Genomic DNA, 22,713 nt, shown 5'->3' on the forward strand with positions numbered 1-22,713 from the left:
CCAGAGTGACTGCGGGCGTGGTCAGGGCGGTGGGACTCAGGGGCTGGGGGCGTGGTCGGGCCGGTGGGACTCAGAGGCTGGGGGCGTGGCCGGGGGGAGGCGTGGCGCGTCGCGCTGCGCGCGCAGGGCGTGGATTGTGGCGCCGGCGGGAAACGGCAGCGCGGCGGGAGCGGCGGCGGTGCCGGTACCGGAGGCCGGAGCGGGGCCGGGGATGGCCGTGCCGTTCGTGGAGGATTGGGACCTGGTGCAGACGCTCGGAGAAGGCGCCTACGGGGAGTGAGTGCGGCGGGACCCGGCTGGGGGGACATTGGGGTGTCCACTGCTTGCCCATCGTCTGCCCCTTATGTGGCTACTACTTGCCCACTGCTTGGTCACTGTGTGCCCCGCGTTTGGCCACTGTTTGCTTGGCTGTTGCTTGCCCCTTAAATGCCCGTTGTTGGACCACTGCTTGGCTGTTGTTGGCCCTTATCTGGCCACTGGTTGCCCATTGCATGTCCTGTGCTTGGCCACTGTTTATCCTTTATGTGGCCACTGTTTGCCCCTTATGTGGCTACTGCTTGGCCGCTGTGTGCCCCATGTTTGGCTACTGTTTGCCTATTGCTTGCCTTGTGTTTGGCCACTGTTTATCCCTTATAAGGTCACTGTTTGCCTGCTGCTTGCCCACTGTGTGCCCCTTGTCTGGGCACTGTTTGCCCGCTACTTGGCCACTATGTGCCCTTTATGTGCTCACTGTTTGCCCACGGTCTGGCCACTGATGTGCCTGCTGTGTGGCCACTGCTTGACTATTGCTTGCCCCTTATGTGGCCACTGTTTGCCCATTGCTTGCCCTGTGTTTGGCTACTGCTTGCCCACTGCTTGCCCCTTATGCACCTGCTGTGTGGCTACTATTTTACCATTGCTTGCTCATATCTGGTCACTGCTTGTCCTGCGTTTGGCCACTCTTTGCCCCTTGTGTGTCTGCTATGTGGCCACTATTTTGCATGCATGTTATGTGGCCACTTGGTGCCCTGTGTTTGGCCATTGCTTGCCCATTGCATGTCTTGTCTTTGGCCGCTGTTTGCCACTTATGTGGCCACTGTTTCCCTGCTGCTTGGCCATTGCTTGGCCCTCATCTGGCCACTGTTTGCCCATTGCTTGCCCTGCGTTTGGCCACTATTTGCCCCTTATGTGTCTGCTGTGTGACCACTATTTTGCATGCCTATTATGTGGCCACTTGGTGCCCTGCATTTGGCCACTGCTTGCCCCTTGCATGTCTTGTTCTGGCTGCTGTTTGCCACTTATGTGGCCACTGTTTGCCCACTGCTTGCCCATCACATGCCCCTTATGCGGTGCAGTTTACCCACCGCACGCCCCGTGTTTGCCCATTGCTTGCCCTGCACTTGGCCACCATTTGCCCCTTATGAGGCCACCACTCGCCCACCCGGTGGCCCCCACGGCGTTTGGGTGTCCGCAGGGTCCAACTGGCGCTGAACCGCCGCACGGGCGAGGCCGTGGCCGTGAAGATCGTGGACATGAAGCGCGCGGCCGACTGCCCCGAGAACGTCAAGAAGGAGATTTGCATCAACAAGATGCTCAACCACGACAACGTCGTCAAGTTCTACGGGCACCGGCGCGAAGGCGCCACCCAGTACCTGTTCCTGGAGTACTGCAGCGGCGGGGAGCTCTTCGACCGCATCGGTACCCGCCACCAATCAATTCATACCGAAACTTAACGTGTAAATGGTTAAAAGTGGGGTTTTGATCTATTTATCCCCCCGGCGCAGAGCCGGACGTCGGGATGCCGGAGCCGGAAGCGCAGCGGTTCTTCCAGCAGCTCATCGCCGGGGTGGTGAGATGATCTTTCGGGATCCCTTCCATTCCCTAAAATTCTGTGACGCCGGTTCCTACGCCGGTCCAACCCTCCTCTTCCTCGGCAGGTTTATCTGCACGGCATCGGCATCACCCACCGCGACCTCAAACCCGAGAACCTGCTGCTGGACGAGCGAGGTGGGCGGACACCACCTCTCTCCCCGCTCCCCATTTAATTTTTAATCTCAATTTGGGTTTTTAATTGGAGTTTCGCGGCTCAGACAACCTGAAGATCTCGGATTTCGGCCTGGCCACTGTGTTCAAGCACAACGGGCGGGAGCGGCTGCTCAACAAGATGTGCGGGACGCTGCCCTACGTGGCCCCCGAGCTGCTGCGGCGCCACGAGTTCCGCGCCGAGCCCGTGGATGTCTGGGCGTGCGGCGTGGTGCTCACCGCCATGCTGGCCGGAGGTGGGGCCTATAGCACGACCTATAGAGCGCGTACTGGGGGGGATGCGCAAGGAGCTCAAGGAAAAGCGCCCCGGGGCTTTGCACCTTGCAGAAATGTTGCACGTTGCAAGACTTTTGCGCACTGCAGTGTGTTTGCACGCTGCAGGGCTTGTGCACGTTGCAGGATTAGTGCATGTTGGAAGACTTTTGCATGCTGCAAGGCTTTTGCACGCTGCAAGACTTTTACACGCTGTAGGGCTTTGCACACCACAGGGCTTCTGCACAATGCAAGACTTGCCCCTTGCAAGAGTTTTGCACGCTGCAGTGCGTTTGCACGCTGCAGGGCTTCTGCACCTGGCAAGACTTTTGCACGCCATGGGGCATCGGCACATTTCAAGACATTTGCACACTACAAGACTTGCACCTTGCAATACTTTTGCACGCCAAGGGGCACTCGCACCTTGCAGAGCGTTTGCACACCACGGGGCTTTGCCCATTGCAAGACTTTTGCACGCTGTGGGAGTTTTGCATGCTGCAGTATCTTTTGCATGCTGCAGTATCTTTTGCATGCTGCAGTATCTTTTGCATGCTGCAGTATCTTTTGCATGCTGCAATATCTTTTGCACGTTGCAAGGCATTTGCACATTGCACAACTTTTGCATGCTGCAAGACTTTTGCATGTTGCAATATCTTTTGCACATTGCAGGACTTGCACACTGTGGGGCACTTGCACATTGCAATACTTTTGCATGCTGCAAGACTTGTGCACATTGCAATATCTTTTGCACATTGCAAGACTGGCGTGCTGTGGGGTATTTGCACATTGCGATACTTTTGCGTGCTGCAATATCTTTTGCACGTTGCAATATCTTTGTGCGTTGCAACACCCGCCTTTGCGCTTTGCCCGTTTTCAAATGGCGCTTTGTTCCCCCTCCCCGGGCAGAGCTGCCCTGGGACCAGCCCAGCGACAGCTGCCAGGAGTACAGCGACTGGAAGGAGCGCAAGACTTACCTCCCGCCCTGGAAGAAAATCCACTCGGCGCCTCTAGGTAAGCACCCGGCGTCGGCGCCGCGCGACGTCCCCCCCGATCGTCACCGTGTGTCCCCCCCGTGTCCCCAGCACTGCTGCACAAGATCCTGACGGAGAGCCCAGCGGCGCGGATCACCATCCCCGACATCAAGAAGGACCGCTGGTTCAGCCGCCCGCTCAAAAAGGGTAAGGACGCCGGGGAAAGCGCCGCCTGCCCCCGAAATTTGGGGGTGACACGGTGATTTGTCCTCTTGCAGGCGTCAAGCGGCCCCGCGGGTCCTCAGGCGGCGTAGGCGACTCTCCCAGTGGCTTCTCCAAGCACGTCCGCTCCGACACGGACTTGTCGCCGGTGAAGAGCGCGCTGGGGTGAGCGGCCACCACGTCCCTTTGCTTGCTGAGGCTCGTGCGCGTTCCTGCGGCTCTGCATCGTGCGGGGCTTTGCACGTTGCAGTTCTTTGCACATTGCAGGGCTGTGCACGACACAAGGCTTTGCACTTTGCAGTTCTTTGCATAATGAAGGCTGTTGCACTCTGCAGGTTTTCTGCAGTTTTTCTGCAGTTTTTCTGCAGTTTTTCTGCAGTTTTTCTGCAGTTTTTCTGCAGTTTCCTGCAGTTTCCTGCAGTTTCCTGCAGTTTCCTGCAGTTTCCTGCAGTTTCCTGCAGTTTCCTGCAGTTTCCTGCAGTTTCCTGCAGTTTCCTGCAGTTTCCTGCAGTTTCCTGCAGTTTCCTGCAGTTTCCTGCAGTTTCCTGCAGTTTTCCTGCAGTTTTCCTGCAGTTTTCCTGCAGTTTCCTGCATGTTGCAGAGCTTTACACCCCGTAGGACTTTGCACTTTGCAGTTCTTTGCATGATGAAGGCTGTTGCACTTCGCGGTTTTTGTGCTTTGCAGTTTGCGCTCTGCAGTTCTTTGCACTTCGCAGTTCTTTGCAGGTTACGGAGCTTTGCACCCTGCAGGGCGTTGCAGTTCTTTGCGCATCAAAGGCTCTTGCATGTTGCAGTTCTTTACCCTTTGCAATCCTTTGTCTGTTGCAAAGATTTGCACATTCTAATCCTTTGCACGCTGCAATCCTTTGCGGTTCTTTCTGGGCCCGTTGCGGTTCTTTCTGGGCCCGTTGCGGTTCTTTCTGGGCCCGTTGCGGTCCTGTGCACGCTGCAATCCTTTGCACACTGCGCTGCTCTGTGTTTTCACCGCTTAGTCTGTAGAACCCACGCACACCCCCACATTTTCACCACCCCACAACATCCCCCATCCCCGTCCCCTCTCCCATGTCCCTTGACGTCCCCTCCACCTCAGTGAGGACCGCGCCGGCTACTCCACGTCGCAGCCGGAGCCCGGCACGGGCGGGACGCCGTGGGACAGCGGAGCCGCCGCCATCGACAAGCTGGTGCAGGGGATCAGCTTCTCGCAGCCCGCCTGCCCCGAGCACATGCTGCTCAACAGCCAGCTGCTCGGCACCCCCGGCTCCTCACAGGTGCAGCTCGCGGGAATTTGGGGTGCAGCTTTGCAGGGTTCATAATATCAAGATTCAAATTTGCAGTATTGGGGAGGCAGCTTTGCAATGTCTGGGGTGCAGCTTTGGGGAGCAATTTGCAATATCTGGGGTGCAACTTCTCAATATTTGGGATGCAGCTTTGCAGGATGTGTAATATTAAGGAGGAACTTTGCAATATTGGGGATGCAGCTTTGCAGGGTTCAGCATGTCTGAACACAACTTGGCAATATTTGGGGTGCAATTTGCAATATTTGGGGTGCAGCTTTTCAGGATGTATAATATTAGGGAGCAACTTTGCAATATCGGGGGTGCAGCTCTGCAGGGTTTGGCAATCTCGAAATGCAGCTTTGCAATATTTGGGGTGCAGCTTTGCAGGACTTTTAGTATCAAGACGCAACTTAGCAAAGTTTAGGGCACAGCTTTGCAGCGCTTCTAAAACCAGGGTGCAACTTTGCAGGGTTTGCCATCTCAGGATGCAACTTTGCGATATTTGGGGAGCAATTTGCGATATTTGGGGTGCAGCTTTGCAGGATGTTTAATATTAGGGAGCAACTTCACAATATCAGGGATGCAGCTTTGCAATATTTATCATCTCCGGGTGCAAGTTTGCAGCATTTAGGGTGCAGCTTTGTGAAGTTTAGGGTGCAGCTTTGCAGCGCTTATAATACCAAGGTGCAACTTTGCAACATTGAGGATATACCTTTGCAACATTTATCATCTCTGGGTGCAACTTTGTAGTATTTGGGGTGTAACTTTGTGATATTTTCAGCGTCAGGACCCAACTTCCTGAGGTTTGGGTGCAAACTTGCAGGATTTGCAAAGTGCGGGTGCGACTCTGCGGGATTTGGGTGCAGTTTTGCAATATCGGGACCGAACTTCACACTATTTATAATATATAATAATAATGCAATTTGCATTATATATATAAATATATATGTAAGATTAAGCAGCAAATTTGCAATATTTATGATCTTTAAAAGCAACTTCGCCGTATTTATAATATTAAGGAGCGATGTTGCAATATTTGGAACACGCCTTTGCGGTATTTAAAGCATTTGGGGTGCAACTTTGCGATATTTCGAATGCAAATTTGCAAGCCGAGCGCTGCAACTCGCAGCGTTTGCCATCAGGGGGTGCAGCTTTGCAAGATTTTCTCTTCAATCTGGGATTTTGCAAAGCCGGGGGTTGTAATTTTGGGTGGGTTTGTAACTTTTTGGGGGTGTTTTGGGGTGGCAGAGCCCGTGGCAGCGGCTGGTGAAGAGGATGACGCGTTTCTTCACCAAACTGGACGCCGACGGTTCGTACCGTGCCCTGCAGGAGGTTTGTGAGAAGATGGGGTACGGCTGGAAGAAAAGCTGCGCCAACCAGGTAGGAGCAAAATTTGGGGGTAATTCTCCCCGTGTTGGGGTGTCTGTGGATAATTTTGGGGTGTTTACCTGGTTTGGTGCGACGTGCAGGTCACTGTGTCGACCACGGACCGGAGGAACAACAAGCTGATCTTCAAGGTGAACCTGGTGGAGATGGAGAGCAGGGTCCTGCTGGATTTCCGCCTCTCCAAGGTGAGCGGAGGGCGTGCAAGGGTGTGCAAAGTGGTGCAAGCTGGGTGTAGGTGGTTGCAAAGTGGTTACAAGAGTGTGCAAAGTGTCTGCAAGGGGGTGCAAGGTGGGTGCCAAGTGGTGCGCAGTGGTTTCAAGACCGTGCAAGGGGCTGCAAGGCTGTGCAAAATGATGCAAGGTTGGTGCAAAGTGCGTGCACAGTGGTTACAAGGTCGGTTCAAGGTGGTTGCAAGGGGGTGTAAAGTGTGTGCAAGGGGGAGCATGGCAGTGCAAAGTATGTGCAAGTTGTTTGCAAGGTTGATGTAAGGTGGTACAAGGGGGTGCAAGGTTGTGCAAAGTGGTACAAAGCAGTGCAAGGTATGTACAAGGTGGTGTGAAGCGGTGCAAAGTGTGTGTAAAGTATGTGCAAGGGGGTGCAAGGTGTTTGCAAGGCAGTGCACAGTGGGTGCAGGGTAGTGTAAGATTGTGCAAAGTGTGTGCAAGGAGTTTGTAAGGGGGTGCATGGCAGTGCAAAGTGTGTGCAAGTTCGTTGCAAGGTTGATGTAAGGTGGTACAAGCCGGTGGAAACTGTGCAAGGGGGTGCAAGGTTGTGCAAAGTGGTACAAAGCAGTGCAAGGTATGTACAAGGTGGTGCAAAGTGTGTGCAAAGTATGTGCAAGGGACTGCAAAGTGTGTGCAAGGTAGTGCAGAGTTTGCAGGGGGGTGAAAGGTGTGTGCAAAGGGGTGCACAGGGGTTACAAAACAGTGTAAGGGGGTACAAAGTGATGCAAGGTGGTGCAAGGGTGGTTAAAAGACTGTGCAAAGTAATTGCAAGACAGTGCAAGGGGGTGCAAGAGTGCAAGGTGGTACAAAGCAGGTACAAGAGTTCAAGGGGGTGCAAGGTGATTACAAGGCCGTGCAAGGTGGTTGCAAAGTGGTCCAAGGTGGTGCAAGGTGGTTACAAGACTGTGCAAAGTGGGTGCAAGAGTGTAAGGTGGTTACAAGACCATGCAAGGTGTGTGCAATGTGGATGCAAGAATGGAAGGTGGTGCAAGGGGGTGCGTGGCGGTGCGGGGTGGTTACAAGCCCGTGTAAGGTGCGTGCAAAGCGGTGCAAGGCCAGCAGGCACAGGGCACATCGCCCCCTCCCCCTGCACAGGGCGACGGGCTGGAGTTCAAGCGCCATTTCCTGAAGATCAAGGGCAAGCTCAGCGACATCGTCAGCACCCAGAAGCTCTGGCTGCCCCCCACCTGAGCCCCACACCTTCCTCCTCGTCCTCCTCCTCCTCTGCTGCAAAGGCGACCAACTGCACGCTTCAGATTTTAAAGGTTCAATAAAACCCTGGGGGGAATAAAACTATATTTGTTGTTGTTCACTCTGAAACCTACTGATGGTGTTCACTCTGAAGCCTACTGATGGCGCAGCATTGCTCAGCCAGCTGAACTCCCGCTCCGACATCTCTGCTGAGATGTGTGGCTTGAAACCTCTTACACCCCCCAGGATTTGGGGGCTGAGCCCCCTCCCGGCTTCCCGCCTTGTCGCCCTCATTTTCCAACCTCTCTTAATTGCTTTTCCAACGGGCTAACGAGCCAGGAGCTGCCAGGGGTTGTTAGCACTGGAGCGAGAGAGGAGAGCCGGGGATTAACCCCTTCCCCCCCAAAAAAGAGCATCCCCCAAAAAAAACCCACCCCAGAGATGCGAATATTGAGACATCTTCGCAATTTCTCCCTAAACCTGCACCAGAGTTTAATTATTGGGGTAAAAAACTCTCTTTTTACCTGTTTTCCCCTTTTAATATCCCTTTCCACAGCTTGTGTTTTTTTTTGATGGTGGGAACCCCCCTCCGGTGCAGCAATTAGCGGCGATTTTTTAATTGCATATTTATATCGAGCGAGACCCCGGCAGCGGGCGAGGGGGAAGCAGGAAGACGCCGCCTCTGACCTTGTTTGCTTTTCAAGCGGGATTAAGCAGCTTTTTAATTGTCCCGGAGATCACAGATTGCGGCCGGGGGGGATAATTAAGCTGAATACGGGTTTTCTGGTTCACTCCCCCCAGGAATTTATATTTCTAAGGGTAAAAAAAAAAAAATTAGAAAAGCTTTTGGAATAGAAAACGCTTTGGGAATTAATGTTTTTTGGGGGGCGTGAGGCTGGATGTAATTTGTTTTTGGGGGGAGGAGGATTATTTTCTGCTTTTGGGGGAATTTTGGGGGGATAAAAGGCTTATATAAAAATCTCTGCAGGTAAAAAGCGGCCGCTGTGCAGCCCCGCTGGGGACAAGGGGCTCTCAGAGAGGCACCGGCGTGGAAAATGCCTTAAACCAACATCGACAACCGGGGGAGGCTTTTTCCCCCCCTCCCTTGTCACAAATTCGCGGTGCGGGTTGTTCTGGCCGTGTCCCGGCTGCGGGATTCGGGCTGGAAGGTGTGGGACGGGCTTAGGGTGTGGGTTTGGGATGGAGGCTTTAGGATGTGGAAGATGCAGATTTGGGGTTCAGGAGCAAGATTTGGGGTTCAGGGGCAGGATTTAGGCTGCAGGAGGGATGTGAGAGGGAAGTTTTAGGCCGCAGAGGCAGGATTTAGGCCACAGTGGCAGGACATAGGCCGAAGGGGCAGCTTTTAGGCCGCAGGTACAGGACTTAGGCTGCAGATATGGGCTGGATATGCAGGACAACCTGGCCTTGAAATGATTTTAATTGCAATTAAGAACCTTGGGCTGAGCTTATAGCGTCACTTTGAGCAGAGAAAAATGACAGATACGTTTCGCCATCTGTTTTTTTAAGGGCAAAATCAGCATTTTCCTACTAAAATCAGCCTTTTGGGGCCAGGCCTTGCATCTTGCAGGAATATTTTCTGAACTGTCGCCATCAGTTTGGTGGCTCCAGGACAGCAAATATTAATCAGAAAACCCCAAAGCGGGAGCAATTCCACCCGCAAAGCCCCAAATCCTGCGTTTCCCCTTCTAAATTAGCGTCTCCCTCCTTTCTCCTCGTCGTTTCCCACTGAGGAGGGGCCGGAGTTTTGGTTCAGGAGACACTTTTAGCTCTCGCGAAACAGTCGGGAAAGCCGCCACGTTAATAAAAGCAAAAATGCAGAGGAGTCTGTGAAGGAAACTCCTGCAAAAAAGCCCTTCCAGAAAACATCACGGGCACTGTCGTACTTTTATTCGGGCTTTTCCCCCCCTTTTTATTCCATTGGGGACACGAGTTGAGTGCCCAGAGGTGGATTTTTGCAGCAGGTTTGGTCCTTGGATACTGGCTTGCAGGTCAAAACTTGGAATTTGCCTGTTAAAACTGGAATATCCCTCAAAATTGGGGGGGTTTGGCATGGCGGCTCCGGAGGCCCCAGCGGTGCCTCTCGCCCGGCAGGCAAGAGAAGGAGAAAAATGCTTTAAAAAGGTAAAAAAAAGCATGAGGCTGAGGTCATTTTTTTGGCGAGGAAGTCGGCTCCTTCCAAATGCCTCCGGGTCGGGTTTAATATCGGCAGAAACATTCTTGGGCAGGGTGGGGAGAAAATGCTGCTCTTGCCGGCCCAGAGCAGACCCCAAAATACTGAAAATGTCCTCAAAAAAAGCCCCAAATTCCTTAAAAAAAACAAAGCACCCCCACAAAAAACCCAAAATCCTGCTGCTTCGCAACCCGCAGGTGCGGAGCAAGCTGAGTATTGGGGGGGAAAAGCAAAATTAGCCCGAAAAGGGGAAAAAATACCCCCCTGGGAGAGGGGAATTGAACCTCTAAGCAGCTTTTGAGCGTTGTTTGGCCTCCGCTGGGATTTTGGGGCTGGGGAGAGGGGGAAAGGGAGGGGGCTGACAACAGAAAATGCATCATTTTGTGTCATCCTGGAGAGTTTTAGCTCACTTTTTTTCTCCCTCCTTGACTGAGGATCGTCTCGTTGGGCTCAGCACCCCTGGGCAAAGGGACTGGGGTGCGAGGACTGTATCCTGCTGGAAAACGTAGCAAAAAAATGGGGAAAAATTAAATTAATAGTATCTACCATGCTTTGCTTTGAGGGCTGAGAAGCTGTTTCGGTGCCTTGTCACGGGCCCAGTGAAGCTGTCATGGATTTTCCAGCGCTTGTTGGCCAGGGAGATGCACTGCAAAGGAATGAAAAAGTTAAAGAGCAAGGGATTTCTCCTCTGCGCTCGCACATTCCTCCCGTCAGCGGTATTTACACCACGGCACCGGGAGAAATCCCAGGTCGGCCAGAGTGTCTCCCGGGCATTATCACCCCGTGGTTTTGGTCCTAAATTCCCTCATTCTTGTCCTGCCTGCACCCAATGGGCGCGATGCTTCCTCTGCAGACATCCTGCTCTCCAAAATTAGGCCCAGCACCCATGGGTGCCCTAACTCAGGCTTTGTTTGCAGGGAGTGAAGGTGTATGCAGTACACAGGGATGTTTGTAATCGTGAGGGGTTCTGCTACATGCAAAGACTTTTGCAGCTCACAGGGATGTTTGCGGCACGCAAGGATTTTTGCAACGCATAGGGATGTTTGCAACGCACAGGGATGTTTGCAAAGCACAGGGATTGTTGCAAAGCACAGGGATGTTTGCAAAGCACAGGGATGTTTGCAGTGCAGGGATGTTTGCAGCACACAGGGATGTTTGCAGAGCGCAGGGATATTTGCATCTCACAGGGATGTTTGCAGCTCACAGGGACATTTGCAGCACATAGGGATGTTTGCAGCACAGGAGGATGTTTGCAACACATGAGGATGTTTGCAGCACACAGGGAATTTTGCAGCACACAAGGACTCTTACAACACGCGGGGACGCTCGCAACGCACGGCGATGCACAAAGCCACCTTGCAGGAGCCACTCACACCCGCAGCAGCTCTTCAGTCCTTCCGTGCCTCAGTTTCCCCTTCCCCAGGGCCCGTGGGTTTGTTGGGCCCTGTGAGGCGCTGCGGCAGCTCGGCTGGTGGCTTCGTGTTCAGCGCTTGGAGGGCGGCCAGGGGGAGCGCCGGGGGCCCGCTGCTCACCAGATGCGATAAGGTTCGGCCGAGGCTGCAGAAAGAAAGAAAAAAAAGGGAAAAAAAAAGGAAAAGCAAAGCAAATTCCTTGGCAAATCAAAGCGAAATGCTCGCAGAGCGAGCGCGCGGCCTTGCATCCAGACATCCGTCTTGATAAGCAGCTCCGGGGAGGAGGAGACGATACTGAGGATCCACCAGCAATTGCACCTTGTAGCAATAAACCCCTCGGCTTCCCCTCCGCTGGGTGATGAGGGGCTGATGTGCCTCAGTTTCCCCACCCTGTGTGTGCACGGAAAGGGGTTAAACTTGCATAGGTAAAACCTCAGAGGGGTTAAACGGGGCGATTTTCTGCTGGGTTTTTATCCAAAACATCTGTTTTTGCCGCGATTCCAGTTATCTGGGATATTTCCTGCGTGTTTGCTCCTATGGCAACTGGCCCAGCATGAAAGACCCATTTACTGGGCCCAGATGGTGTCAATTTGGAAGGGGCTCCGGCCCCTCCGCCCGGCTCCGGTTCTCCCACCTCCTTCAGGAGGTAGAGATGGAAATGAGGAACCGACAACATTGGTTTGAAGTCCCTCAGGAGGTACGGATGGAAACAAGGAACCTACAACGTCAGTTTGAGGTCCTTGAGAGATAGGGATGGAAACGAGGAGCCTACAATGTTGGTTTGAGATCTTCAGGAGTTACGGATGGAAACGAGGAAACACACGACATCGGTTTGAGGTCCTTTAGAGATACGGATGGAAACGAGGAACCTACAACATTGATCTGAGGTCCTTTAGAGATACGGATAGAAACAAGGAACCTACAACATCAATTTGAGGTCCTTCAGAGATACGGATGGAAACGAGGAACCTACGACCTTGGTTTGAGGACCATGAAGACATCTTGTCACCCCCAGAACCTATCATGGGGGTCCACTGAGCTCTGTCCCACCTCCAGCAGGTGCCAGCTCCTTTTGGAGTTGCCCCCAATGTAAAAAAAAAATGAAGAAACAAGAAGAGTATTTCCTAATAATTCTATTTTTCTGCTGTTGTCGTCGCTGGGCGTTTGCTGCAGGGGGAGATGATGAAGCCGGGCAGGACCAGGCACGGCACGGGACAGGGGATTTTTGGGAATGATTCACTCCCAAAGCCTCTCGCTGAGCTATTGCTGATGAAAACAAGCCAAAATCGATGTTTTTTTGTCAAGAAAAAAACCCTTTTACAGAAATGACCCTTCCCACCAGCCATGCTCTTTTTTTTTTTTTTTTAATAAGGATTTTTTTTTTAAAAAAGAGGCTTTCAGCCAAAATAAACCTTCTTTATGAAAACGTGTGTTTGGGTCAAAAAAGGCACTTTTCACCAGGGGAAAAATAAACTAACAAAAAAACCCTGTCCAAGCACTGAGGTGATGGGTTGGCAAAATTCACGGGGAGATAAGCCTTCTCTGGAACCAAGAGCTCTTCTCTTCCTCCTCCTCCTCTCTTTATTCTTCTCCTCCTCCTTCTCTCCTTTTTCTTCTCTTCCTCCTCTCCTCCTCCTCCTCTCTCTCTTCCTCCTTCTTCTCCCGCCCCTCCTGTTCTTCTCCTCCGTGTCCTTCTCTTTGTCTTCCTCCTCCTTCTCATCTTCCTCTCCCCGTCCTTCTCCTCCTCTTTTCCTCTCCTTCTATTGTCTTTTCTTCTCTCTTCTCATCATCTCCATCTTCATTTTCTCTTCCCAGGTGACACGTGTGCTCCAGCCCAACAACCCTCCAGCCTTTGCCCCTGTATGACTTGCCACCAGCTCCTGGTTCCTCCTCCGTGCCTCAGTTTCCCCGCTCACACAAGTGTCTGCTGCACTGCAGAGTATGCTCGGGAGCTGATGTCACCCAATGCCACCACGACCATCAAGGGTAGGGGGACATCAGGTACCTGTTGTCTCCTTCCCAGCAGGGACCCCAGAAACATTCCCTCCCCAGAGAACCTTGGGTGTTGATGGGCAATGGGGGAGTGGGATGGGGACATGAGGTGTCTGCTGGGGACAGAACAGGATGACGGGGACCAGGGTGAGGTCCCCACTGGGGACTGGGATGAGGTAGCTGCTAGGGATGGGGACATGGTGATGGGGACTGGGACAAAGCACCTGATGGGGACAGGGATGGGGTGATGAGACCAGGAAGAGGTACCTGTTGGGGACAGAACAAGGGTAACTGGGACGAGGTACCTGCTAGGGGTGGGGACGAGGTGATGGGGACTGGGACGAGGTACCAGATGTGGACTGGGATGTGGTGATGGGGACAAGATGATGGGGACTAGGACAAAGCACTTGATGGGGACAGGGACGGGGTGATTGGACTTGGACAAAGTACCTGTTGGGGACAGGGTGATGGGGACCAGGACGAGGTACCTGCTGGGGACAGAACAACGGTAACTGGGACGAGGAACCTGCTGGGCATGGGAACAAGGTGATGGGGACTGGGATGGGGTGATGGGACCTGGACAAGATAGCTGTTGGGGACAGGGTGACGGGAACCAGGACGAGGTACCTGCTGGGGATGGGAACAAGGTAATGGGGACCCAGATGGGGTGATGAGGATGGGGACAAGGTGATGACGGCTGGGAAAAGCACCTGATGGGGATAGGGATGCAGCGATGGGACCTGAACGAGGTACCTACTGGGGACAGGAAAATGGTAACTGGGACGAGGTACCTGCTGATCATGAGGTGACTGGGACCATGGCGAGGAACCTTCTGGGGTGATGGGGACCAGGATGAGATACCTGCTGGGAACAGAGCAGGACAAGGTACCTGGTGGATGCTCCACGGTGATGGGGAGAATCCCCCACCCCAAGTTTTGTACCCACCACCTTCCCCCTCCCCAAACCACAGTGGGGTCCCACTGGACTCACCCCAAACTGGTGCCGGCTCCCACGGGCGGATGAAAAGCTCCCTGTCCCAGCGGCATCCGAAGGCTCATTCCCGATCGGTCACGCTCCCGGGCGCAGCTGCACAAACCCCCTCGGGGAGCGCGGGATGCGCTGGGGGCTTTGTTCGGAGCGGCTTCGCTTCCCGGGGAAGCGTGACAAGGCGATGGGATTATGGGGCAGGAGAATTAAATAGAGAAAAAAAAAAGAAAATTAAAAATGAGCCTTGCTGCGAAACACGGTGGTGTGGAGGAACAAAGGAGAGGGAAGGGTCCTCGAGGAGGGATGGTGGCTTTTGGGGGTGTCCCCCCCCACAATGTTTGCTCCTAAATCTCAGCAGTGAGAGGGAAAGCAAAAGGAGGGAAAAGTTGTGAGAAAGCTGAGGAAAAAGCTTTGCATGGAGGAAAAATATTGCGAGGAGGAAAATCCTGAAGGAGGAAAAGCTTACAAGGAAGGAAAAACCTTGAAGGAGGAAAAACCTTGCAAGGAGGGAAACTTTGCAAGGAGGAAAACCCTGAAGGAAGAAAAACTTGCAAGGAAGGAAAATCTTCCAAGGAAGGAAAACCTTGCAAGGAGGAAAAGTCCTGAGAGAAGGAAAACTTTGCAAGGAAGAAAATCCTTGCATGGAGGAAAAACCTTGAAGAAGGAAAACCTTGCAATTAGGAAACTTTGCAAGGAGGGAAATCTTGTGAGGAGAATAAACTGTGCAAGGATGGAAACTTTGCAAGGAGGAAAAATGTTGCAAGAAGGAAAAAAGTTGTAAGGAGGAAAAATGTTGTAAGTAGGAAAAATGTTGTAAGGATTAAAAACGTTGCAAGGAAGGAAACTTTGCGAAGAAGGAAAAGCTTGCAAGAGGCAAAACCTCCCAAGGAGGAAAGATTGCGAGGAAGGAAACATTGCAAGGAGGAAAACCTGCCATCGCAAAGCCCGACCTCAGGAGAAGGCAGAAGCCTAGCAAGGCCAGGCCTGGCCAAACCCCCAGTGTTGTTTAGCTAGGCCGAGGTTAATGGGGTCAGCGCGCGGCTAAAGGGCGAAGCTTGTCCAGGCGCCCGCTCCCTAATGAGCATCTCATTTGAATCTATGCAAAATAGCGGGGAGCATGGAGACATGCTAATTAAAGTGATTGTTGCTCTCTAATTAAGCAGCAATTCCCCTCCCCGAGAGGGTTTTCTCATGCAAATTTGGAGGGGAAAAAAACAACAAAAACAACCAGAAAATTGTACAGGGTGGAAACGCGATTTGGCAGCATCCGTGCTCTGCAAAGAACTGTCATTATAGTCTTGATTTTGATTGTTTTTACCCCAAAATACAGGCTTGGCCACCTCGCGTATCCACTGAGAGCGACGCTCGAGCTGGGCGGCCGCCACAAAACAAGATATTTAACTCACCAGCTGACCAAACCCCTTCCCTTTCAGTTTTGGGGCGTTTTCTTCAGATTAAAAGGGATTTTTAATCTGCCGAGGACTTTCCTAGTCTTAATTTTTCTTATTTCTTTTGCTTTGACACGTGTGGAAACAGTGACATCCCTCAGGAAACATCCCAGAGGGTAAAATCAGGGCTGGCAAACACCGGGTAGCGCAGCCCATTAGTCTCATGGGTTTGCCCAAAAAGCAAGAAAATCAGTCCCAAGGGTGTTCTTTTTCTTTTAGTAAATTTTAAAAAGCCTAATTCTCTTTTATTTTTAAGCATTTCTGTGTTTCTGGCCTGCTCCACGTGTTGTTGAAACTTTTCCACGCAAACACCTCCTCAGGATAAATCTCTTTCCTGCTCAGCCATGACATGTGTGAATTCAACCAAAATATTGCAATTTTAAGGAAAAAACAACGCATTTTGGGCATATTTGGGGCCTTTCAGAAGGCTTTGGGCGCACGACGCCCCACTCCCCCGCTTTTAATCCCTCAGATTAGGGTTAATTTGACAAAAATGTTAATATTAAATTACGCTGCGAGCGACGGGGGAGAAGCTTCCCCGACGCTTAACGCGCTCTGCCTGCGGCTGGACGCCATCCAACCCTTAAAAAGAAACCCAAACCTTTTTTTTTTCTGTTTGTTTGTTTTTGTTTTGTTTTGGTTTGGTTTTTTTTTGTGGTTTTCAGCCCCCGAGCGGGAGTTTTGGGGGGGTTTTATGTGGTGAACGGAGCGTGTGTGGGACAGACCGCTCCCCGCCGCGTCTCCAAGCGGTTGTGCGAGGGCGGGAGCGCCGGTGTGAGGTGAAATAAACCACGGAGCCGCGGGTGGAGGAGCCCGGCGGCTCGTCCTCCCCTCGGCCGGCTCTTGGTACGCTCCGCGGGGCGGGACGCTGAGGGGAGGGAGGCGGAGAGGAGCCGCCACCGCCTCCTCATACACGGGGCGCCGGTGAGAGACGCGGGGAGATAAGCGGAGCCAGTGGGGCGGCGTTGGATGGAGGCTCCGGTCCGCCGGCTTGCCCTGGAATGTCCTGGGGAGCCGCCGCCGAGCGGGAGCGGGGAGGAGAAGGAGGAGGAGGCGGTGGCGGCGGCTGCCGTGAGGTAAAAAAGGGCGCCCGGTTTCCCGCCGCGCGGCGAGGGCGGGACGGGGCTGAGGTGACGGGAGTGGGGAGGGGGGGACACGGACATGGCCGCAGGTGGCGGCCGCTCCTTGGCTCCTGTCAGCCGGTCCCCGCCGCTGGGAACGGGGCTCCGTGAGGCGACGGAGCGCGGAGCCGGCACCTGAGGGGTCGGTGTGGGGGCAGCGTGTGTGTTTCCCCCCGAAATCAATGTGCATGTCCCCTCAAAAATCAATGTGGGTCCCCCCCAAATCATGCGCGTCCCTCACAATATCAATGCGCGGCTTATGGCGCTGCGTTTATTCAAACCATCTGACTTTATTATTACTATTTATCCCCCCCGCCCCCGCCACTCAGTCTCAAACTGTATTTAGAGAGCGCTTTGAGTTGGAGGAGGAAAAAAAAAAAAAAAATTAAAAAAATTACCTCAGAGCGCAATTTCGCTGCCTCCGGTCTGGGATTGATTTACAGTCTCATTTCGCAGTGAAAGTTGCTCTGGCTCTCGCTATATTTTGTCATTAGAAGGCTGCTCTGCTCGGAGGCGACACGTCTGCCCTCTTAACCGTCTTAAAATTGCTTGTTTTTAGTCATTTTATCTGCGATTAAGGCGGTTCGAAGCCCTAAATTGAGGGCTGGTGTGCGCTGCCCGAGGACTCTGGCTGTAAAACATCCTGACACCTTAACTTGGATTATTTTTCTCTTTTTTATTGCATTAAGGTGCCTTCATCCCTCAATTCTCAAATTTGCAATTACTTTGGCTTGCTCTGTCTGTCGCTTTGCCAGAAAAAAAAAATATATGTATATAATAATTACACAGTCACTGACTTTTAATGAAAGAACTTTCCAGTCAACTGTCGCATGTTTTCAATCTTGGTGTTTTTAAACCAAAAGGCAAATGTTTTTCAGGCATTAACACACAACTTTCAACTGCTGGGCAGAAAACAGGCAACGTTTATTTTGCCCCCCGCCTCGTAGTTCTTTCAAAAGTCTTGCCGAATGGGTCAATGTGATGGCTTTATGTAGGTTCTTTTAATTTTTAATTTTTTTTACTGTTTTTTTTTCCCAGATGATTTGCTGGGAGGTTTCTGAGCAGGCTGTAAAACTGTCAGCTCTGAAGGGCTGTTTACTCAGCAACTTGTGTCCTTCACACATGCACCAGAAATACAATTTATTTACCCAAACGCCGCCGTTGCCACCGGTCACAGCAGCATCTAAACTTGGATTTTCTGGTGGGTTTTTTTCATGTCCTTCGTGGCGTTTGCTTTGAACAAAGCAGGTAATCCCGTTTGCTTCGCTGCTCGTCTCCCACAGCTCCGCTGTTTTGACACTTGCGATTTATGGGACGTCCGACCCGCCCGTGGCTTTTTTAAGGAGGAAAAAAGCACTTTTGGCATAGTAGTTGCTGCGTCCTTCGTGTCGCGATATCCTAAACATTCTCATATTGAACTTTTCACGGCGTGATTTCTGTTAAACTTGATATTATGTGCTCTAATGCTTTTACTCCACCAAGCTAAACCTAAGCTTATGTGACTCAAATACATCTAAACCAAACCGCAGTTATTTTTGTAAAGCAGTTATGAGCCTTGTTGTGTGGGGGAGGGCTTGATAACGAAGTGCTGCTCTGTTCAAAATAAATTAACATTTTTTTTTTCCTATAAATCCCTTCTCCCAAACCTCCTCAAGGCTCCATGTCCATCCCAGAAATATCCGCGGGCTCGTGAAGCAGCCATAGAAAATTGTTGCTCAAACATATTTGGTTGTTTAAAGGTAGAGTCACAAATAGAAATGCTGAGATAGGATCCACTGCGTTACCTGTGTGTTAAAAGGTGTTTTGCTGTATTTTTGTGGTTATTTTCCATCCTGGTTTGGTGGGACGCCAGGTCTACCTGGTGCTCGATTTGCCTCAGCCCTTTGGGCACTGGCAAAGTGAGGCCTACTGCATGCTCCCTCTGCTGGCTTGCTGAGCTCCACTGGTCCTAAACTTGGCCGTTCTCACCCCAAAAACCACATCAGGAGAGTCCTGACTCTACTACAGGGGCATATCCCCAGGCACTTTCATTATCTCAAGCTGTGCCTTAAGCCGAGCCTATAAAGCCAGGCTCGTGCTTACTTTGGCTCAAGGCGCGAGGCAGCTGCGCTCGGGCTTCAGGTGATGTCACCCGAGGATTTTTTTTAACTGTCAAGAGCTTAAAAAAATAACACTGGCTCGTTTCAAAACCGCTTGTGCAGGTGTGGAAACTGTGAGCGCGCGGCTGGGCCGGCGTTCGGCGTCTCGTAAATCCCGAGCGTACCAGGATTAAATCACGTTGGGAATAAAGCGGTGCCTGATGTTTAAGTCACAAGGTGATACCTGGACGTGAGCACTTGTACGTGCACATATATCATCTGTCTGCTGCAAAATGAGCATTATGAGAAAGGTTTATATAGGTAGCGTGAGCTATTTCTGTTTCTGTACATGAAAAGGCGTCGAACATCACCTTGATTTCCTGTTCCATGCACCAAACCCGCTCTTCACGCCATCTCTTAAGAGCCTTTTTCCGGAAAATCTACTCTGCATCTTCCTTTTTCCATCCTGGGAATCTTGAGGGGGTTTTAAATGCGATGCATCGGCACAAAACTACACAAAAATGTGAATTTGGTGATGAACTCGGTTCTAATGAGGCTTCGAAACCTCACGAAGCCCCGAGACTGAATGTGGCTTCACCCACGAACCTGCTGAGATCTGGAATTCCAGATAACGCTTTATCCGGAACCGCTTTAATCGGCGTGGAAACCTGCCTGACGCCTTTTGTTCGGCAGTGTCTAATTTGTCGGAATTAATTGATACCGTAAACTTGACCTGGATGTGTAGAGTCAGGTTTTTGCACAGCGAGCGAGTCCTTCCACCTTCCCCCTTGCATTTTCTGGTTTTCCAGTGGGCCCGGGAGCTTTTGGGCCATTTTCTGGCTGCCTCTGCGCTGAGATCGAGCAAAAATTCAGCTCTTTTTAAGCTTAAAAACAGCTGGTCTTAGGCCTGGCTTAATGCTCCCTGAGCAAGCCCTGGTGTTGAGCATCCCCTTCTCCCCCGTCCTTCCCTCTGGGATTGTGTTTATCCTCAGCAAATTCAGCAAAAAACCCTGTTCATTCTGTTAATTTAGCTAACGAGAGACCTCCAGCTACCCAAGAATTGTTAGCAAGGTTACCTCTGTGTGTATAGATATATATAATTTTTCATTTTTTGAGTGTTCTTCCAGTAATTTCCTTGCTAGATGCCTCAGAACGACGTCCAGCACTGGAGCAGAGTTTTCCACTTAAATTTCCCCACCCCGCTTCTCCCTTTCCCCTGCGGCCACCGATTTTCCAGTGACACTTTAGGCTAAACTGCGTGTCCAGCCTACCCGGGCCCAGCCTTGCGCATCCAGCCCACCTGCCTTTCCCATTAAGCCCCGGCTTGTTCTTTCTCTGCAAGAAATACCTCCTGTCTTTCAACAGGAGGGAAAATAATCATCACAAGGTGGGTTGTTTTCCCATTTCCCATCCCCACGATGTGTCTCGGAGCTTTTCTACCCAGGTGGGACTCTGGGTTTTTTAATTTTTGTTGAGTTTTTTCTCCAATTCCCCAGCTCCTTGGGCGCAGTTTCACGTTACAGCTCCCCGGACTCGCCGCCGCAGGAGGCAGCAGGTACGTTCCTGCCTCTTCCCCACTAACTAACCCTTCAAAAAACGGCCCCAAACTTGTGCTGGATTTCGCCCCGCGGTTCCGCAGTTGCTAAATCTTCCACCCTGATGACTGGAGAGGCCTCTGGGGTGTGTGTGGAAGCGGGGGGAACAACCCATTTTGGCAGCAGCCGGTTTTTGAATTGGCTTCACTGTCTCATAAAACCACGCTCTGGATACTGAGTCTTGCAAGTTGGTGTCTTGCCGATTAAACTTGCTAAAACAGCAGGAGATGGGGGATGGGGGGAGAATAAAATAATAATCCCCCAAAACTGAACAAAAAGGGGGAACTGAGCGTAGCAGGGGAAGGAGATGGTCCCTTTTGGCAGCGCTGGTTTTAGGCTTGGCTTAAGTGTAAGGTGAAACCGCGCCCTCGGCCTCACCTGGCTGATCCCGCCTTTGATTTATCCCCTGGCTTTCGCTGTCGAGTTTTCCCCGCAGACTTGGACCCGTCGTATCCGCTAATGAATCAAGCGGTTGAGCCTTATTTGTTTAATTCCGAGACAAGTTGAAGATTTCCTACCTCGCAGCCTTACAAAGCCGGCCTGCCTCGCAGACCCGGCTTTTCCTAGCGTAGAAAAGGAAAAAGAGAAAGGCAAAGGGGCTGGTTTACATTTTGCGGCTGTTTCGTTGTATTTTGGGACTGTTTCGTCGTGTGTTTTGTCGTATTTCTTGCAGGCGCCTTGTGTGTGAGCGGCAGCCTGTTCTGGCTGGAAATGCTCTCGATACCGGGGGGTTTTTCCTTTCCTGGTCCTCACCAAGTAAAACAAACCATTTATCTGGATAAAAGGCCTCGCTCTAAATAATCATCAAAGAAATGATGGTTTTTCTGCACGCCGGTTCAGGAGGTAACCCTCAGGTGACCCTTCTCATGACGACAAGTCCCATCTGGGCAACCGCGGCAAATAAAGGACAATTCACGTGGCAAACTGAGTTAAAACCCTCTACCTGATCCAAGCAAATTTGCTGTAAGCAGGTGGTATTTTTTCAGTTTTTATTCCCTTTTTTGCTTCTTGTTTGTTCGGCTCGGCCCAAATAAGGCTATGAGCAAGGCCATCCATTTTTCAAGGAGGGACCCACAGACAGTGCGTGACTTGTTGCCTTTATCTCTGCGATCAGGAGATTCCTTTGCGGTGATGGATTAACCCGCTCTTGAGCGAATAATATAACCGAGGACAAGTAGGAGCCGGCGCCCCGAACAGATGATTTGTTTAATATGCCGATGTTTCTCCTCCCCGCCTGTCGCTGAAAAGCTTCTTTCTTCACCGTTTCATTGAGTTTGCTGAAATCTGCGTGCACTCTGGCCCCCCCCGGAACGAAGGGAAGATTAAACGGCGGCTCTGCCAAGGCTCAGCTTGGAGACAAGGTGTCTGGGATGTGACGTCACCCGTCTGGGATGTGACGTCACCCGCTGCGCATCCGTCTTACCCCAGGTAGAAGTGTTGATGTTGGCACCTCCTTGGGTCTCTCAGTGCCCCGACGTCGAAGAAAAATGTTATTTAAAGGAGCTGGAAAACTGCGGTTTGGGGGAATGAGCTCATTGGGGACAAGGAGGTGGCATCGAAGTGGAAATACAAAGGTGGCGTTTGGAGCTCGGTGGCTTTTGGAGTCAGTTGGGGTTGTTCTGGAGCTGCACACCCGAGATCTTCTCTTGGTGACACATGGAGAGTTCTTGTTATCACAGAGTCCTCATTATTGCACACACAGGCTGGGAAGGGAGTTGCGCAACTTTAGGAGTGGAATTTGTGTGTCTAAGTCTGTTCCTACCCCTGTGGATTTACTGGGATAACTGCATCTTGTCGCTTTGACGTCCACGGTCACGTCTCGGGTGGGTCCAGTTGGTTCAACGAGGCTGTGACATGTGATTGTTACAGGTCTCCGAGTGTGTTTTCCCTCTGCTCAGGACCCCAAAGTCCCCAGTTTTACTGGCAAAGTGTTACTGTTTTCAGCTGTATTCTGGAGAATTTCCACTATTTTCCATTAAAACAGCATTTCGCTGTTTGCCGGATGGATTTTGCTGGTCTTGGCTGCGTGTAATTTTTGGGAGCCGAAGGCTTTTGCTGCGTAATGTTTCAACTCCACAGATTATATGTCTTACGGAGTCAAACTAAACAATAACATGGGTTTTTTTTTACCCCCATTTTTACACCCACGTGTGTGGACGCTCAAGCCTGGGCCTGGATTTTCCTAAACCTTTGTTACTTCTGAGCAGCTATTTCACGTTCGTAGAAGCTTCAGGAAATCTTTTTGTTCCTCAGGAGCCTTTTCAAAAGGTGCGTTTTGCTGTTTTGCTCAGATACATGTTGCCTAAATACTTTGCAGTGACAGCAGATCGCAGATTTGAGTCTC

General features: G+C 51.6%; 2 protein-coding genes and 1 long non-coding RNA gene across 5 annotated transcripts in view; 2 read left to right on the forward strand and 1 right to left on the reverse strand.

The window, feature by feature from the left end:
- The first annotated feature begins 102 nt into the window (after nt 1–102).
- Nucleotides 103–7,650, forward strand: CHEK1 (checkpoint kinase 1). Of its 2 annotated transcripts, XM_065040575.1 has the most exons (12): nt 103–276; nt 1,454–1,677; nt 1,764–1,828; nt 1,917–1,986; nt 2,070–2,258; nt 3,181–3,285; nt 3,357–3,452; nt 3,524–3,632; nt 4,558–4,735; nt 5,993–6,124; nt 6,214–6,315; nt 7,450–7,650. In XM_065040575.1, the coding sequence occupies exons 1-12, from the start codon at nt 212–214 to the stop codon at nt 7,543–7,545; spliced, it is 1,431 nt and encodes a 476-aa protein (XP_064896647.1). In that variant the 5' UTR covers nt 103–211; the 3' UTR covers nt 7,546–7,650. The 2 variants fall into 2 exon arrangements, with proteins under 2 accessions (XP_064896647.1, XP_064896648.1); XM_065040576.1 differs by lacking the exon at nt 3,357–3,452.
- On the reverse strand, nt 4,307–15,121 carry LOC110363760 (uncharacterized). Of its 2 annotated transcripts, XR_010467948.1 has the most exons (6): nt 14,131–15,121; nt 13,932–14,001; nt 11,110–11,293; nt 10,283–10,382; nt 6,193–8,358; nt 4,307–4,440 (listed from the first exon to the last, which is right to left on the reverse strand). It is a non-coding gene; the product is annotated as an uncharacterized LOC110363760 (long non-coding RNA). The 2 variants fall into 2 exon arrangements; XR_010467949.1 differs by lacking the exon at nt 4,307–4,440 and having other exon boundaries at nt 7,547–7,632; nt 14,131–15,118.
- A 1,347-nt stretch (nt 15,122–16,468) lies between these two features.
- Nucleotides 16,469–22,713, forward strand: part of CDON (cell adhesion associated, oncogene regulated) — a 43,851-nt gene continuing 37,606 nt past the window's right edge. Inside the window, exon 1 of the mRNA XM_065040597.1 lies at nt 16,469–16,651. The gene's annotated coding sequence lies outside the window, so the exon portion shown is untranslated. The remainder of the gene's footprint in view (nt 16,652–22,713) is intronic.

Source organism: Columba livia, chromosome 24 (genome assembly GCF_036013475.1).
Source record: "Columba livia isolate bColLiv1 breed racing homer chromosome 24, bColLiv1.pat.W.v2, whole genome shotgun sequence".
NCBI classification, from domain to species: domain Eukaryota; kingdom Metazoa; phylum Chordata; class Aves; order Columbiformes; family Columbidae; genus Columba; species Columba livia.